Below are 16380 nucleotides of genomic sequence, written 5' to 3'. Positions count from 1 at the left end.
CCGGCCCGCTGGCGCTACCCCGGCCGCGGGGCACGCCGGGAGTTGTTGTACGGCGGCGGCGCTGGCGGCGGCCGTGCCCGTGCTCGGGACTGCGTGTCCCGGTGTGCCCCGGCGTGCCCGGCTCAGGGGGCGGGGCGGGGGCGGGGCGGGGGCGGGGCCGGGGAGGCCGCGGGCGGCAGCGGCGGGATCGTGAACCGGCACCATGAGCAGCGGTGACGGGCCCGGGGCGCGGGCAGCGGCCGAGCGAGAGGAGTTCGCCGCCTTCTTCCCGCAGATCGTCCGTGACCTGACGGAGGACGGGCTGGGGCACCCGGAGGTGGGAGACGCCGTGGCGCGGCTGAAGCAGGTGAGTACGGACAGGGGGCGGCGGGACCGGACCGGGCCGGGGACTGCGGGCCGGGGCTGAGGGGTGGGAACGGCCCGAGGGGCTGAGGGGTGGGAAGGGAAGGGAAGGGAAGGGAAGGGAAGGGAAGGGAAGGGAAGGGAAGGGAAGGGAAGGGACAGGGCTGAGGGGTGGGAAAGGCCGGGGCTGAGGGGTGGGAAGGGCCCGGGAACTGCGGCCCGGAGCTGAGGGGTGGGAAGGAAAGGGCCGGGGTTGAGGGGTGGGAAGGGTCGGGTCGGGGATGAGGGGTGGGAAGGGAAGGGAAGGGAAGGGAAGGGAAGGGAAGGGGGCTGAGGGGTGGGAAGGGTCGGGGCTGAGGGGTGGAAAGGGCCCGGGGGCTGCGGCCCGGAGCTGCTCACCTCGCTCCGCTCACCTCGCTCCGCTCTCGCAGGTGCTGGAGTACAACGCTCCGGGAGGGAAATGCAACCGGGGGCTGACGGTGGTGGCCGCGTTCCGGCGGCTGGCGGGCCCCGCACAGCTGGACCCGGAGAGCCTCCGCTGCGCCCTGGCCGTGGGCTGGTGCATCGAGCTGGTGAGAAACGGGACCCTGGGGATGGGACCCCCGGGGGATCCCCCATCCCTAATTCAGCCTCTCGCAGTTCCAAGCCTTTTTCCTGGTGGCTGACGACATCATGGACTCGTCCCTGACCCGCCGGGGGCAGCTCTGCTGGTACAAGAAGGTGAGAGCATTCAGGAAGCCCCTGTTCACCTGGGGTGTCCCCCAGCAGTCAGGAGGCTTTGTGACACCTCCCTGCCTTCCTGGTGCAGGAGGGGATCGGGCTGGATGCCATCAATGATGCTTTTCTCCTGGAGTCCTCGGTGTACCAGCTGCTGAAGAGGTACTGTGGGCAGCAGCCCTACTACCTGCACCTGCTGGAGCTCTTCCTGCAGGTGAGCCCATCTCCCCAAACCCTTCCCGATTTCCTGCAGTCTGGGCCCTTTCTGATGTTTGACAGCACGTGGATCTCAGAGTGTTCCTTGAATTCCTGGGCATCCTGCTGGACATGCCCTTCCTGGGGACTCAAAGTGGAGCTGAAACAGGGCTTGGGGGCTGCTCTCTGGTGTTGGGACTTTCCTGGAGGACTGTGTGAATAAATCATGGAATCACAGACTGGTTTGGGTTGGAAGGGACCTTAAAGATCATCTTGTTCTACCCTCCCTGCAATTGGCAGAGACACCTTCCACTATCCCAGATTGTTCCAAGCCCTGTCCAAACTGACCTTGGACAATTCCAGGAATCCAGGGCAGCCACAGCTTCTCTGGGCACCCTGTGCCAGGGCCTCACCACCCTCACAGGGAACAATTTCCTTCCCATATCTCATCTAAATCTCTCCTCTTCAAGTGTAAAACCATCACCCTTTTTCTTGTTACTTCTGCCCATGCAAAACATCCTGCTCCCTCTTGTTTATAAGCCCTTTAAGTGCTGGAAGGCTGCAATGAGGCCACAATCCTTTCTTTCCTCTCCAGACAGGCTACCAGACCGAGCTGGGGCAGACGCTGGACCTCATCACTGCTCCCATTTCCCAGGTGGATCTGAGCCGGTTCAGCGAGCAGCGGTACGGAGGGAAGGGGCAGAGCTCGGTCCCTGGGGCTGCTTTTGGGGGAGCTGCTGCTGCTCCCTTCTGTCCCTGACCTGCAGAGGGTCGGAGAGCTCAAACCTGGTTCCTCTGGCGCAGGTACAAGGCGATTGTGAAGTACAAGACAGCGTTTTACTCCTTCTACCTGCCTGTGGCTGCAGCCATGTACATGGTGAGTCTGGTGGGAACAGCTCAGGAGGGGCCTCACCCTCGTGTGAGGCTGTGCAGGTCCTGGAAAAATTTATCTTTATTTTTTTTTCCCTCCCCACAGGCGGGTATTAACGATAAGAAGGAGCATGAGAACGCCAAAGCCATCATGCTGGAGATGGGCGAGTTCTTTCAGATCCAGGTAGGAGGTGGCTCTGCTCCCTTGGTCCTTGTCAGGGGCTGGCTGTGGCACTCAGGTGTTCCCATTGTCACACAGGACGATTACCTGGACTGCTATGGGGACCCAGCAGTGACAGGGAAGGTTGGCACTGACATCCAGGACAACAAATGCAGCTGGCTGGTGGTGGAGTGTCTGCGCCGGGTCACACCAGAGCAGAGGCAGATCCTGGAGGTAAAGGCTGGGATCACACAGCTGGGAGAGGGAATGGAGAGCCAGAATGTACACCTGGAGAGCCAGAATGTACACCTGGAGAGCTAGAATGTACACCTGGAGAGCCAGAATGTACACCTGGAGAGCCAGAATGCACACCTGCAGTGCCAGAATGTACACCTGTAGTGCTACAATGTACACCTGCAGTGCCAGAATGCACACCTGGAGAGCCAGAGTGCACACCTGCAGTGCCAGAATGCACACCTGGAGAGCCACAATGTACACCTGCAGTGCCAGAATGCACACCTGCAGTGCCAGAATGCACACCTGGAGAGCCAGAGTGCACACCTGCAGTGCTACAATGCACACCTGCAGTGCCAGAGTGCACACCTGCAGTGCCAGAATGCACACCTGCAGTGCTACAATGCACACCTGGAGAGCCACAATGCACACCTGCAGTGTACAGTGTTCAGTCCCAGGCTGTTCCCTGGCTGGGAGGAGGGGGCTCAGCACTACGGGGGGGCAGCACAGGAACAAAGCTCCTGAGCAAAGCTCGTGCCCCATCCTGACGGAGCAGCAGCGCCGTGAGCTGTGATGGGACCTGACACTCCCGGGTTTTCTCAGGAGAACTACGGCCAGAAGGAGCCCGAGAAGGTGGCGAAGGTGAAGGAGCTCTACAATGCTCTGGGCATGGAGGCGGCGTTCCGGGAGTACGAGGAGAGCAGCTACCGGCGGCTGCAGGAGCTGATTGGGAAGCACGCCCAGCACCTGCCCCAGGACATCTTCCTGGACCTCGCACAGAAGATCTACAAGCGGCAGAAGTGATGGAGGAGCCCGGGCTCAGTCATTTACTGGCTGTGGCCGCTCCCCGCTCTGGGAGGGGCCGCGGGCGGGTTGTAGAAGGTGCGCTGGGACGGTCGGGGGATTTCAGCGCTCTCCCCCTCGGCCGTGTGTCAATAAACATAAGTTATTGTAGCTGCGTGGTGCCCGGTGTTGTCTGGGGACAGGGCTGGATGGCGGGGAGGGGGATGCCGGCGCTCCCCGTGCTCCCCGGGGTTGGGGGGATGCCCGGAGCACCGCCCCCGCCGGCGGGGCGGGACCGGGCGGCTCCCGGCGGGCGGTGGTGGGGCCGCGGCTCCTCCCTCCCTCCCTCCCGCAGCCGCATTCGCCGCCGCAGCGCCGAGGTGAGCGGGGGACGGGGAAGGGGATGGAGCCGGGCGGGGGCTGGAGGGGGATGGGGAGGGCCGCGCCCAGCAGGGCCGCTTCTGCTGCCTGGCCGCCGGTGCTCGCCCTGAGGCCGAGGGATGCTCGGGGCCGAGGGATGCTCGGCCCCGGCGGATGCTCGGAACCGCCCGATGCTCGGAGCCGCCCTCCCGCGGTCTCCGCTGCTCGTTCCGTGCCCGGAGCCTCCAGCAGGTGCCTGGAGCTGGGGCTCTCTCCCGGAAAGGCAGGGCCCGGTGGTGCGGTGCCGGTTCTGCGGCGGTTCCCGGGACCGGGGGCTTCCGGCCAAGCCCCGGTCCCTGAGCACCCGCGGTGCCACCGCCCCTAGCCAGGACAGTACCCGCCCCCCCTCCTCGACGAGGCTCCAAGGGCGTTTTCTCCTTGACGGCATCCCCGAGATGCTCCTGACCCTCCGGAGGGAATCCAGCCCCGGAGCAGCCGAGCTTCCTGGGATCATTCACAGGCCATGCTCCGGGGACCAGCGGCTGGCTGCGGTCCCTGCCCGGCCACAGAGCCCCAAGCCCGGCAGGAAGCCGTGGGGCAGCCCCTCTCTCAGGGTACATCCCCATCTCTGACCCCCAGACCCTTGTGCGGGGCTCTGCCGCAAGGTCACTGCCATCCCCCTTCCCCCGGCTGTGCCTCTCTCCGGGTTTGTCCCCCTGTGCTCTTCCCTGACCAGGAGGGTGTTTGGTGCTTACAGGGAGCTGGATGGTCTGAAGAGAGGAGCTGCCGACCTTTCCTGGGAGCCCCGGCACTTCCAGTGAGGCAGCAGCATGCTGGCTCCAAAGAAAGGCCTCCTGTGCAACCTCAACCACATCCACCTGCAGCACATCTCCCTGGGGCTGCACCTCTCCCGGCACCCCGAGCTCCAGGACACCGATGGTTCCACCGCCAGGGGAGACCAGACTGGCTGCATCCACTGCCCGGAGAACCGTGAGCCGGTGGATGCCAATTCCAACAGCCCCTCCGTGAAATGCCGATGTTGTGAATCCCACGATCCAGAACCGGAGACCCTCGGGATCCAGAACCAGGCAGTGCAAGAGGATTTCCCCTGCCTGCACAGCGGAGACGAGGAGGAGGCAGCTTCCCCTTGTGATCCCCCTTGTGATCTGGCTTCTTCTTCCTCCTCCTCCTCCTCCTCCTCTGTCAGTAGCTGCTCGGATTTCAGCTTGGATGATTCCCCTGTCTCGGTGTACTGCAAGGGGTTTGCCAGAGAAGAGTCCCAATCCCCTGTCAAGCAGCTGAACGTCATTCCCACAGAAAACGCCCGGGATGGAGAGTCTCTGGCTGCCCAGGACAGGACGTGCGATGGGAGAGATGCCAACCACAACTCGCCCGTGCTCCGGAGAGCCACCGCCGTGGCCAGCAAGAGCCCAGACAGCCTCTGCAGCAACAACTCGCTCGACTCGCAATGCGATGAGCTCTCGCCCAGCACAGCAGCACAGGATTCCTGCACTGACCTAGACCCCAACTGCAACCCCCTCCCCGAGCCCGATGCTGCGCCTCCAGCACCACCGCCCGTGCCAGAGCGGCGGGATCCCGGCATCCCGAGCAGCGCTCCGGAGCCGCGGCCGCGGCCCAGCGGCCTCCCCCCGCCCGTGCCCCCTCGTCCCCGGCGGCGGCTGCAGGTCCTGAACGCGCACAGAGCGGAGCAGCAGCTCGGGCCGGTGCGGCCGGCAGAGCCCAGGGCCGGCCCAGGTGAGCCCTGCAGAGACACGGCCACCAAGACCATCACCTCCTTCCACGAGCTGGCCCAGAGGAGGAAGAGGAACGTGGCTGTGCCCACACTCGCCCAGGCCAGGGTTGACCGCAGCGACTGGCTGATCGTGTTCTCGCCTGACACGGAGCTGCCCCCCAGCAGCGAGCTCCTCTCCGGGCCCGCGGGCCAGGAGCCAGCGCAGCCCCAGCCGCAGCCCCAGCCCCAGCAGGACGGACCAGCCAGGCCTCCCGGCTCCAGACAGAGAGAGGTGACGACGTTCAAGGAGCTGCGGTCCCGCAGTGCCGCCAGGCAGCCCAAGGGGCAGCGGGCAGAGCCGGCCCAGCACCCCCCTGTGCCCCCGGGGACGGGCTGGGGACCCCCCGCACCCCTGGGGACACAGGTGCTGGCACCCAGTGACGGCCACCAGCTGAGAAGGAGACCCCGGCCGAGCCTGCAGCCCATCGCGGAGGGGCAGCCCAGGGATGTGGAGAAGGGGGAGCTGCCCCCAGGGGAAAAGGGGCTGGGAACTGCCCCGGTCCGGAGGCTCGGGGGTCCCGGCGGGGACCCCGCGGTGCCACGGGCGGCCCAGAGAGGAGACGAGACCTGCACGGGGGGTGAGTCCGGGTCCCTCCGGGGTGGGTCGGGGGGTTCTGCCTGGGGGGGCTGCGGGGCCGGGTGCGAGTCCGAGGGCGGTGGGAGCGGTCCCGGGGCGCTCCGGGCCGGGCACGGCGAGGATCACCGGGAGGTGCCGGGGCTGTCCCGCTCCGCCCCGCGGCTCCCAGGGCGCTTCCTCCGCCTCGGGCCCGGCCCCGCCGCCCGGCCTAACCCCGCCGCCGCCCCCGGCTCCATGAGCCGGAGCGAGCCGGGCCCCGCCGCCGGTCCCGCTCCTCCCCCGGCCCCGGGCAGCGCTCCGGCCGCCGGCCCGCCTGACCCCGCTGCCCCGCTCTCTCCAGCCAGGCCCGAGCCGCTCGCCCCTGGAGCCGCCGCTGGAGCCGCCGCTGGAGCCGCCCGGCCCGGCGGGGGGAGAGCGGAAGGGGCCCATGGAGAACAAACGAAAGGTTGGGGCAGATCCTCCCCGGAGCCTCCGCGGGGCGGGGGACGAGGGAGTGGGACAGAACGGGACCGGAGAGGAGGAGGAGGAGGAGGGAACGGGACCTCCGGGGTCGGGAGGGTGCGAGGGGCACCCGCAGCGCTGATCTGGGGCAGGGGAAGGGCACGTAGGGACACTGAAGGCAGGGACAGGCAGCGCTGCCTGCACCGGGCTCGGCCCTGCCCGCCCCCGGCAGGTGCTCCGGTGGAGAACCCGGGTGCAGCTGCCCCCGCAGCCCCCCGAGGGTCCCCGCCTGCGGCTCCGGCCCGGCTCCGTCACCGTGGGCACTGCAGGGTCCGGTGCTGGTGTCCGGCGGGTCCCTCCGCTCTGACCCTTCTCTCCTCTCCCTCCGTCCCCAGCGCTGCTGGTCGCTGTCAGCTCCGCCGTGGACAAGGTCATCGCGCACTTCAGCACCGCACGGAACCTGGTGCAGAAGGTGAGAGCTGGGCTGGGCCGGGCAGGAGGCGGTTTGGGAGTCCCAGGGGTGGGATTCACCCATTCCTCCCGGCAGGATCAGGGTCAGGTGCTGCCCTGATCCCTCCCCTCTCCTTGTGCCTCCCCCAGGCCCAGCTGGGGGACAGCCGGCTCAACCCCGACGTGGGGTACCTGCTGCTGCACACGCTCTGCCCCGCGCTCTATGCCTTGGTGGAGGATGGGCTGAAGCCGTTCCAGAAGGATGTCATCACAGGCCAGCGGAAAAATTCCCCCTGGAGTGTGGTGGAAGCCTCCGTGAAGACAGGTGAGGGTGAGGTTTGGGGCATCTCCAGACGCCTGGAATCCTGCTGGGGGATGTGTGCCCTGGGCAGTGACTGTCTGTGCCCCCCACAGGCCCCAACACCCGCTCCCTGCACTCCCTGTGCTGGCACGTGGCCGGGCTGGCCCCCCTCAGCAGCACCAGGCAGAAGTTCCATGCCTTTATCCTCGGCCTTCTCAAGTGAGTGTTGGCCCCTCTGGCCCCACAGCAGGCTGGAACTGTCCCAGGGGCTCTAATTTGGGTTCCCTTTGTCTCATTTAGCATTAAACAGCTGGAGTTGTGGATATCTCACCTGCAGAAGAGCCCAGGTAAGGACACAGGGCCTGGGAGCTCCCTCCCCAAGCCCCCTCATCGCTGCCAGGCTGATAATCCCACTCTGGGGTTGGGATACATCCATGCTTGGCTGAAGTTTCCACAGTGGATCAGGGCATTATTATCTATGGTGCATCTTCAGCACAGAGGGTGCTCTGCCTGATGTGGACAGCATGGCTGGCTCTCGGTGGGGATGTGACAAGGCCTCCTCCACCTGCCTCACCTGTCCCTGTCCCCACAGGTGTGATCTCCGTGCTTTACTCACCCACGGCCTTCTTTGCCCTGAGCCAAGGCCCTCTTCCCCACCTCGCTGACGAACTGCTGCTGCTCATCCAGCCCCTCTCGGTGCTGACTTTCCACCTGGACTTGCTCTTTGAACACCATCACCTCTCCGTGGATGTGCGGCCCTTGTCCCGCCGTTTGGAGTCACCGCTGTCTCCCGGCCGTGGCCCCGTCCCGGTGCGGGGGGCTGTGTCTCTGGGGGGCCTCAGCGGTGCTGCCGGGGACAGCCTGGAGGATGAGACCCCCCCCGATGCTCTGGGCAGGGTGGGGGGCGCAGGGGGCAGCACAAGGGCCCGGTCCCAAGCGACCATGGGTGGGCTGGTCCCTACCCCGCCAGTGGGGGCTGCCCTGCACCAAACCTTCCAGCACGTGCTGCGCTGGGGCGACCGGCTCAGCCGCACCTTGCTGGGGTCCGACCCCTCCCCACAGAGCCACGGGCCTGAGGAGGGCACTGGGGGCACTGGGGCTGGCCTCAGTGGCTGGTGGGGCCAGCTGAGCCAGAGCTCCAGGATTTACACCGCTCCTAGCAAGGAAAAGTCCCCCTTGGTCTGGTGGACGAAGCTGCGGGCGGATCCCAGCCCCGGCCAGGCCGCGCAATCCCAAACTTCCATGAGTGAGCCCAGGGCCACAGAGCTGCAGCTCCTTCAGACCAAAGCTGTCCCCGAATGCTCCGGCCCAAAGCCCAGCAGCAGCACTGACACCTCAGGGACCTCTTCCCCTGAAGACCTGTTCTTGCCCACTGGAACTGGAGCACTCACCAAGCTGGATGATCCCAGTGCTGGAAAGAATCTCCCGGCCGCTTCCCCAGAGCCTCCTGCCAACAGGAACCAGGCAGCACCTTCTGGCCCAGAGATGGGTAATCCTCCCAGTCCTGACAAGGGCAGCTGGCTGGGCCGGCTCTTTGGAGCCACCAGCCCCTCGTCCAGGAGCTTCCCTCCCAGCCCTGACGCCGTCTTGGCCAGGTCCAGGTAAGTCCCAGCTTGGGCAGGCCGAGGTGGGAAGGGTTTCTGTGCCTGGCTCACCACGGTGGCCTCGTGGGGGTCTCGTAGTGCCCCTGGCCCAGGGTCAGTGCCCTGGGATTCGTGCATTGTCCCGAGTGCATCCCGTTACTCAGTCCTGTGCAGCAGCGGGAGCTCGTGGGGAGGCTCCGTGCTGCTTGATGGCTCCTTGTCAGCTCCCAGCTCACCAGAACAGCCTGGGATAAACAGCAGGAAGAGCTCCCAGGCGAGCTGGTGGCTCTCTTTGCTCTGTGGCAGGAGACCGTCCCGCTGGCTGTCCCCCAGCCCGCGTGTCCTGGCCGGGGTGGTGAAGGGCCTGGCGTCCGACAGGAGCCGCGCTCCGGAGCAGCCGGACAGGAGCAGCCCCGTCCTGCCCCAGGCCCGCAGGTGAGGGAGGGAAGGGGAGCAGCAGGTGAAGGAGGGCACAGGAGCCAGCAGGTGAGGGAGGGAAGGGGAGCAGCAGGTGAGGGAGGGCAGGGGAGCAGCAGGGCTGGGAGGGCAGGGGAGCAGCAGGGCTGGGAGGGCACAGGAGCAGCAGGTGAAGGACAGGGGAGGCAGCAGGGCTGGGAGGGCAGGGGAGCAGCAGGGCTGGGAGAGCAGGGGAGCAGCAGGGCTGGGAGGGCACAGGAGCCGGCAGGTGAAGGAGGACAGGGGAGGCAGCAGGTGAAGGAGGACAGGGGAGCAGCAGGGCTGGGAGAGCACAGGAGCCGGCAGGTGAAGGAGGACAGGGGAGCAGCAGGGCTGGGAGGACACAGGAACCAGCAGGGCACGGGAGCTGCTGCTGCTGGGCTTTTCTGCCTGGGGGAGAACCGGGGTTGCTCTCAGACACAGCCTGGGGGTCGTGCACATCTCTCCAGGGAAAGGCACCACTGCCCACTTGAGCCATAACTCCCCTTGCTCTGCTGGGCTTTGGGGGAACCTGAGCCTCCGCCTACCTGGGATCAGCTGTTTTTTCCCTGGTGTTTTGGGGATAATTTTTTGCATTTTTTTGCTTTCCGGATTCATGGCAGCCTGCTTGGGGCAAGGCGGCTGTGACCCGGCTGTGGCCGGTCAGAACAGCTGTGCCCAAGTGAGCAGGGTGGGTTTGGCTGCTTCCCTCTTCCCCATCCTCACTGGCCCTGACCCCGATATCCCCACACCCTCTGGGCCATCTCTGATGTCCCCACGCCTGTCCCGGGGGCAGGACAGCTCTGTCAGTGGCTCCTGGTACAGATCCCAGCTCTGCCTGAGGAAATCCCTGGTTCTGCCCAATTCCCTCCCCCCGTGAGCCCTGGGAGCCTCTGGGGGTGCTCGGGGTCCCCGGGGAGGTGACTCTGCCATGGATTTGTGGTGCAGGGCGGTTCGGGCGCTGTGTGACCACACGGGCACCGCTGATGGGCACCTGAGCTTCCAGAAAGGAGACATCCTGGAGCTCCTCTCCACTGTGGATGAAGACTGGATCCGCTGCTGCCATGGAAACAGCACCGGCCTCGTTCCTGTTGGTTACACATCCCTGATTTTGTGAGGAGGTGGAAGGGAGCTGAGGAAGCAGCTGAGCTTTGCCGGGATGGGTGCCAGCTCTGGGAGGGGATGTCTCCTGCCAGACCTCCGGGGCTGGCAGCTCCCAGGGGACCCTGCCCTGTGCCTGTCACTGCTGCATGACGCCACCGGCTGCCACCGTCTCCTCCTCCTCCTCCTCCTCCTCCTCCTCCTCCTCCTCGCGGGGAGGTTCCTCAGCTGCTGCCCACCCCCGTGCAGGGCAGGGATGGGTCGTGTCCCTGTGTCTGTCCCTTCCTGGCCCTCACACTGCCCCGTGTCACCGTGTCCTGCCACTGCTGCCACCTCCCTGAGCCCTGCTCAGCACTCTGTACATAGGGTAACCACAGGAATGAGCTTGTTCCACGGGGAAAAAAACTGGAAATAAAGGTTGTGACTCATGTGTGGATGGGCACTGATGGGGATGGGATGGGATGGGATGGGATGGGATCCATGGGATGGGATGGGATCCATGGGGTGGGATGGGATGGGATGGGATCCATGGGATGGGGTGGGATGGGATGGGATGGGATGGGATGGGATGGGATGGGATGGGATGGGATGGGATGGAGGCTCCAGGAGGATCAGCCTGGCTGGGATGTGCTGGAATCAGCCCCAGCAGAAGGTGCCCGAGCTCCTCCACAGCGAGGGAGAGGCGGCTGCAGCCTCCCAGAGCCAGGAATATCCCTGGAGAAGCTTCCACAGGAGCTGTGCAGCGCTGGGAACAGCCCAGGTCACTGCTTTAGTTATTTATTTAACTCCATCTAATCTTTTCACCACCCAGAGCACGGCAGTAGGGGCTAAACAGCTCCAAGTTTTTCACGTTTTTGTCATTTCAGTGTTTTCATCCCAGAATTTACATTTCATGTTGGACTCCCCAGTGACAGAAAGGAGTGTCCTGGGCCTCTGCTCCCTGCCATAGCCAAGGGCCACGTTTTACCCTTCTGATTTCCCATTTTGGTGGCAAAAAGCTGCTGTGTCATCCCCTGGGCCAGCCCCTCTGCCAGGGTAAAGCTGCTCTCCTTTCACTCTGCTCTCATTTTCACTTCTCTCTCTGGAATTTTTATTCTCAGACAAGTGACGTTATATCCTAATTGGAATGTTCCTTGGCTTGCCTTAAAGAGGTTTGATTGGATTCTGCAGCTGCTTCTGGACTTTGAAATGGGGTCATGCCAGGAGGGGAGGAAGCCAGGTGGTTCTTCTGTTTATTTAATAAACAGCTCTCCAAGCCTCGCCCTTGGGTTTTAAGGGAGTGTAGGAGGAGTCAAGCCTGGCATTTTCATGATCATAGAGCGTCAGACTGGGAAACCAAACCTTCCTGGGCAGCCCCTGCCAGTGCCTGACCCCCTTTCCATGGGGAAATTCCTGCTCTTCTCCCCCCTGAGCCTCCCCTGGCCCAGCCTGAGACCATTCCCTGTTCTCCTGTCGCTGTTCCCTGGGAGAAATCCCGACCCCCCCGGCTGCCAGGGACTTGTGCAGAGCCAGAAATTCCCCCTGAGCCCCTTTCCCAGATCCTTCAGCCTCTCCTGGTGCTCCAGCCCCTTCCCAGCTCCGTTCCCTGCCCTGGACACGCTCCTGCTCCTCAATCTCATCAAAACCAACCCTGGGTTTGAGGTCCCTCAGCAGAGGCAGCGAAGGGCACTGGGGTCACTGCCCTGCTCCAGCCACCCTGGGACTGCTCCAGGCCAGGGGCCATCGGCCTCTTCCCCACCTGGGCACATCTGGGCACACCTGGACACATCTGGACACAGCTGGGGACATCTGGACACACCTGAACACATCTGGGCACACCTGGGGACATCTGGACACACCTGAGCATATCTGGGGACATTTGGACACACCTGGACACAGCTGGGGACATCTGGGCACACCTGAACACATCTGGGCACACCTGGGGACATCTGGACACACCTGAGCACATCTGGGGACATCTGAGCACATCTGGACACACCTGGGGACATTTGGACACATCTGGGCACACCTGAGCACACCTGGACACACCTGAGCACATCTGGACACACCTGGTTCACATCTGGTTCACATCCAGCTGCTGCCCCCAGCACCCCCAGGGCCTTTCCAGCCGTTTTCCCCCGAGCCTGGAGGCTTTGCTGTGAGCCAGGGGCAGCTCCAGCATTTGCTGACCCTCACCCCGTGGATCCCGTGGATCTCATGGGATCCAGGCAGGATTTTCCTGCCCTCTGGCAGCAAAGAAAACCCCCCGAGCCAGCCGTAGGAAAAGATTTTCCATTTAATACTAGACTCTCAGGATTGAGATGCAGGCTTTTTATGCAATTACATCCAATGTTAAAATTGGTAATACATAATTTACAAAGATTAACATCAAAACAATGATCTATTTAGATATGCTTTGTAAAAAGGAAATATATTAGCAGCATTTATTTTCAGCAATCACACAGCCTACACCCATGCAGACTAAGGTTCAGCTCTATTTGCAGTAACGTAGTGCTTCCTGACTCCGGCGGCGATCCTGGGGACACACGGGTCTGCTCAGTATTATAAAATAACCAAAAAAATAAAAAAAGTCATTAATTTCTACACCAGTAAGAAAAAACAATTCTTTGCACTTACCTAACATTTGATTGTCTAAAAAACATTTTGTTTAGTCTTTCAACAAAAGAAAGATAAAATGACAGAGCTAGTGTCTCGCTTCTGTACGCACTTTATTTTTTTTTATTTTTTTTTTTAAAAACTTTTTAGTGTTTAACACCATTTGAGACAATGATTTCTGTTTGAAACTAAATGAGACAACTCGAGGGTTTGGACATGCGATATTCCTACTACACGCACGAGTATTTTATACTCAGGGTTCCTGGTACTGTACAGTGCTTCTCTACAGTAAGAAAATATTCCAAACTATTTTCTTATTTCTTTTTTTTTTTTAATAAAATATTTTTTTTTTCTCAAAGGGTTTTTTTCCTTTCTTTTTTTTTTTTGTGTTTTTTTTTTTGTTTTGTTTTCTCTTTTTAAATCAACACATAAAAGTTAATGGAATGAGTCATGTTCCACTAAGAGTAAAATAATTATAATAATAACAAGAATGTACATTAGGACGAGCTTGGTCCATAAAAAGGAACATGTAACTACGGTATTGCTTTACATCCACGCAGCAGATATATACAACTTGGCACATTAAAAACTGGATTTCTTATAAGAACACCTAAAACAGGACTGGATATGCATGTCTGAGACAGGAAAGCAAAGCCACGGTCCGGGGGCAGCGGGGGCCGCCGGGCCCGGCCCGGGGCTGTCGGGACAATCGCGATAATCGCGATAGGGGCGGGGCCGGCGGGAGCCGCTGCCCCGGGACGTTCCACCAGCACACGAGGGTAGTGTTAGCAGTTGATAAATTCTACAGCTCACGACAAACACTCGCTCGGATACTGCCTGACGGGCACGGAGTGAAAGGGTCCTTGGGGTTTCTTTTTTTCTTTTTTCTTTTGTGTTTTTTTTCTCTTTTTAACAGATTTTTTTTTTGTTTTGTTTTATTTGCACAACACACGAGACACACGAGAACCACAGCTTATCAAAAAAACCAACAGCAATGGTGGCGTCAGGAGCTGACTTTGCTTTTATAAAATTTCTCTGCAGAAAAAAAGTGAAAAAACTCACACCCTGCCCCATCCCCCTGCACAGCAAGTGCCTCATCCCAGCGCTCCTGCCCCGCTCCAAGGGCCTCTGGAAGCTTCTCCTTGGCACAAACCACAGGGACACTGCTGGGGTTGTCCCACGGCGAAGCCGGCGCTCGTCTGGGGACGTTTCTCTCCTCTTGTGCAAATCAGAGGCCACAGCTTTAGGGCAGCTTTTCCTTTTAAGCCACTGGGCCTTTCCTGTCCCCTCTGGATTCCTGGATTCCCTTCCCTGGCGTGGGCAGCTGGTACAATCCCAGGTTAGCAGTGACCGTGGAGAACATCCTCCTCAGAGTAACTCAGTCCTTTTCCTCTGCCCTCCCCATTTCTATTTATTTTTTTTTTTAATTTTTTTTTTTTTTTTTCCTCTGAGTGGGAATATCAAGCAAAAATAAATTAAATTTGACCATCCTGGACAATAACCACGAGGTTTCCTCAGTACCTAACATCAATACAAGGCACGCCCACCAACACACACACCAAGAGCACTGCAGAGCAGGGTGGGCGCCGCGCCGGCCCGGCCCCCCAGGTGCTACTGTTTGTAGTTTTGTCAGTTTGCTGCTGCCCTCCTTCCTTCCCCGGGCTGGGCTCTGGCCCCCCAGCCCCAGTGACAGACCCCAGAGCTCGGCTGCCCCTCCTGGGTCACTTCCTGAAGCTGCTCTCGGGGATGGTCAGAGTGCGGCGCCGCAGTTTCCGTCCCGAGCCCTCCTCCAGCAGGTAGGTGACATCGATGGCTGCAACAGAGCACAGGGGCACAAGGGGATTTCAGTCTTTGCAGGATCAGAGAGGGTGGAAAAGGCCTCCAGGATCATCAACTCCAACCTGTGACCTCCACTGAGTGCCACCTCCCATTGCTCCTCAAACACAAAAATTCCCATTTCCCTATTCCTGCTTCTATCAAGGAAATCCAAAACATCCCTGGAGAAGCCCTGAGCCATGGCTGGACCACACAACCTCCAAAGATCCTCCCAACCCAAATTAAGCATCAGTCCATGACTGCCTGGCATTGTCAGAATTTGGAAGAGCCTGGACAGGGCTTTAAAAGCAGGGACACACTTCACCAGTGGAACCCCTGTCCCCTTATCCCACAGCTCACACAAGACCAACTTGTCTCAGAACCCAAAAGCTCATGAAAGGTAAAAACAGACTTTACAAATTCCCTTTGGTCTTTCCTGGCTTGTCTGTTAAGTTTCTCCATCTCCATATTGTAAATATGGAATGATGGGGGGGGAATTAGTTTATGGGAAGTTTTTGTGGTTATTAAAAATATTATACAAAACAAAGGTGTGAGAAATTTCACTTGGGTTTAATGGATTTCTGTTGCAAAGGAAAACGTGGCTGCAAAGAAAACTGACTTTCCTAACGCCCACTAGCAAGAAATTCAGACAAAAACATTAATTTTACTAACACAGCTCAGCAAAGGGACCCCAGACCTGACAGGAGACCTGGAGCTGTGCAAGCAGAGCCTGAACTCTCACCGTTTTTCCCTGGGATTTTCTCGAGGAGGTTGAGCAGGATCTGGTTCAGCCTCTCCCTCTGGAGGTGCCGCCGCTCCTCGGGGCTGCAGAGCGGCCTCGTGTCCGAGGGGTTCTCGGTGTCCCCCTTCTTCTCAGCCTCGCAGCTCTCGCTGGCCACCGGCTCCTTGTCGGGCTCCTCGGGGCTGGGCAGCTCCCCTGGAGCCTGCTCAGGGGCCCCCAGCACCTCCTCCATCAGGGGAAGGGAATCTTCCTCTTGGTTTAAGTCTTTGATCTGTGGTTTTGAGCGATCGGATTTCCAGGATGACCTTGCAGAGAAGAGGGGTTTAAACAGCGGTTTTTCAAACACTCGTCTGAAAGGACAATTCCCAGCGAGTCCAGGACTCGTCCATGGGCTCTCTGGAGCTCCATTTCCTCCCTCAATCCCTGCACTCACACCCACCCATACCATAACTTTATCTGCACCTCACCAAAGGCAGCTTTGTAAAAACAAATGGCTTTTTGTTTTCAGTTGCAAAAGATTTTACCTCCAAAAGCAGCTTGGCCCAGCCCTTAGTGGGGATGTTCTTGCAGTCTCCACCAGATCTGGGCTCTGAATGCACCACAGACAGCAGGTCCAGGACCTGGGTTCCTCAATCTGGGAAGGCTGGAGCCTCCTGATTTGGGCATCTCCTCACTCAGCTGCTTTTTTCTGACTTTCAAATGGCTCCTTTCCTTTCCTGATGTACATTATTACTGCCTATCCCTCCTCACTTGTTCCCTTTTATCTCTCTCAAAGTTCAGAGAGCTTTAAATAATTTAAACTTCTTATTTCCATAGCATCCAGGGGAAAGGGGCAGGAGGAGAGTGGGCACAACAAACAAACAGAATTATTTCATCTCTTCCCAACG

At 60.4% G+C, this 16380-nt stretch overlaps 3 protein-coding genes across 4 annotated transcripts in view; 2 read left to right on the top strand and 1 right to left on the bottom strand.

The window, feature by feature from the left end:
* Positions 1 to 150: 150 nt before the first annotated feature.
* FDPS (farnesyl diphosphate synthase) lies at positions 151 to 3472 on the top strand. The gene is made up of 9 exons (XM_058860276.1): positions 151 to 346; positions 774 to 914; positions 982 to 1062; positions 1151 to 1273; positions 1850 to 1938; positions 2059 to 2131; positions 2231 to 2308; positions 2384 to 2518; positions 3122 to 3472. The coding sequence occupies exons 1-9, from the start codon at positions 203 to 205 to the stop codon at positions 3320 to 3322; spliced, it is 1065 nt and encodes a 354-aa protein (XP_058716259.1). The 5' UTR covers positions 151 to 202; the 3' UTR covers positions 3323 to 3472.
* Positions 3473 to 4393: 921 nt separating this feature from the next.
* On the top strand, positions 4394 to 10771 carry RUSC1 (RUN and SH3 domain containing 1). The gene is made up of 8 exons (XM_058860218.1): positions 4394 to 6475; positions 6867 to 6943; positions 7072 to 7246; positions 7336 to 7441; positions 7523 to 7569; positions 7815 to 8823; positions 9112 to 9240; positions 10189 to 10771. Exons 1-8 carry the CDS (start codon positions 4492 to 4494, stop codon positions 10355 to 10357), a joined length of 3696 nt encoding a protein of 1231 aa, XP_058716201.1. The 5' UTR covers positions 4394 to 4491; the 3' UTR covers positions 10358 to 10771.
* Positions 10772 to 14321: 3550 nt separating this feature from the next.
* The window catches only part of ASH1L (ASH1 like histone lysine methyltransferase), a 55828-nt gene continuing 53769 nt past the window's right edge, over positions 14322 to 16380 (bottom strand). For both annotated transcript variants that reach the window (XM_058860258.1, XM_058860259.1), the window contains exons 27-28: positions 15494 to 15798; positions 14322 to 14749 (exon numbers count right to left, since the gene is read on the bottom strand). In XM_058860258.1, coding sequence (XP_058716241.1) covers positions 14658 to 14749; positions 15494 to 15798 — 397 coding nt within the window. In that variant the 3' untranslated portion in view covers positions 14322 to 14657. The remainder of the gene's footprint in view (positions 14750 to 15493; positions 15799 to 16380) is intronic.

Source organism: Poecile atricapillus, chromosome 33 (assembly GCF_030490865.1).
Source record: "Poecile atricapillus isolate bPoeAtr1 chromosome 33, bPoeAtr1.hap1, whole genome shotgun sequence".
NCBI lineage: Eukaryota > Metazoa > Chordata > Aves > Passeriformes > Paridae > Poecile > Poecile atricapillus.
Note: the sequence above shows the minus strand (reverse complement) of the source record. Positions and strands in the feature narration are given on the sequence as shown.

Bases quoted from the DNA above. Each gene is read 5' to 3' on its own strand.
- FDPS (XM_058860276.1), top strand. From the start codon at position 203: ATGAGCAGCGGTGACGGGCCCGGGGCGCGGGCAGCGGCCGAGCGAGAG. The intron at 347-773 runs GTGAGTACGGAC...CCGCTCTCGCAG, and splicing joins CCGTGGCGCGGCTGAAGCAG to GTGCTGGAGTACAACGCTCC. The intron at 915-981 runs GTGAGAAACGGG...AGCCTCTCGCAG, and splicing joins TGGGCTGGTGCATCGAGCTG to TTCCAAGCCTTTTTCCTGGT.
- RUSC1 (XM_058860218.1), top strand. From the start codon at position 4,492: ATGCTGGCTCCAAAGAAAGGCCTCCTGTGCAACCTCAACCACATCCAC. The intron at 6,944-7,071 runs GTGAGAGCTGGG...TGCCTCCCCCAG, and splicing joins CACGGAACCTGGTGCAGAAG to GCCCAGCTGGGGGACAGCCG. The intron at 7,570-7,814 runs GTAAGGACACAG...CTGTCCCCACAG, and splicing joins TCACCTGCAGAAGAGCCCAG to GTGTGATCTCCGTGCTTTAC.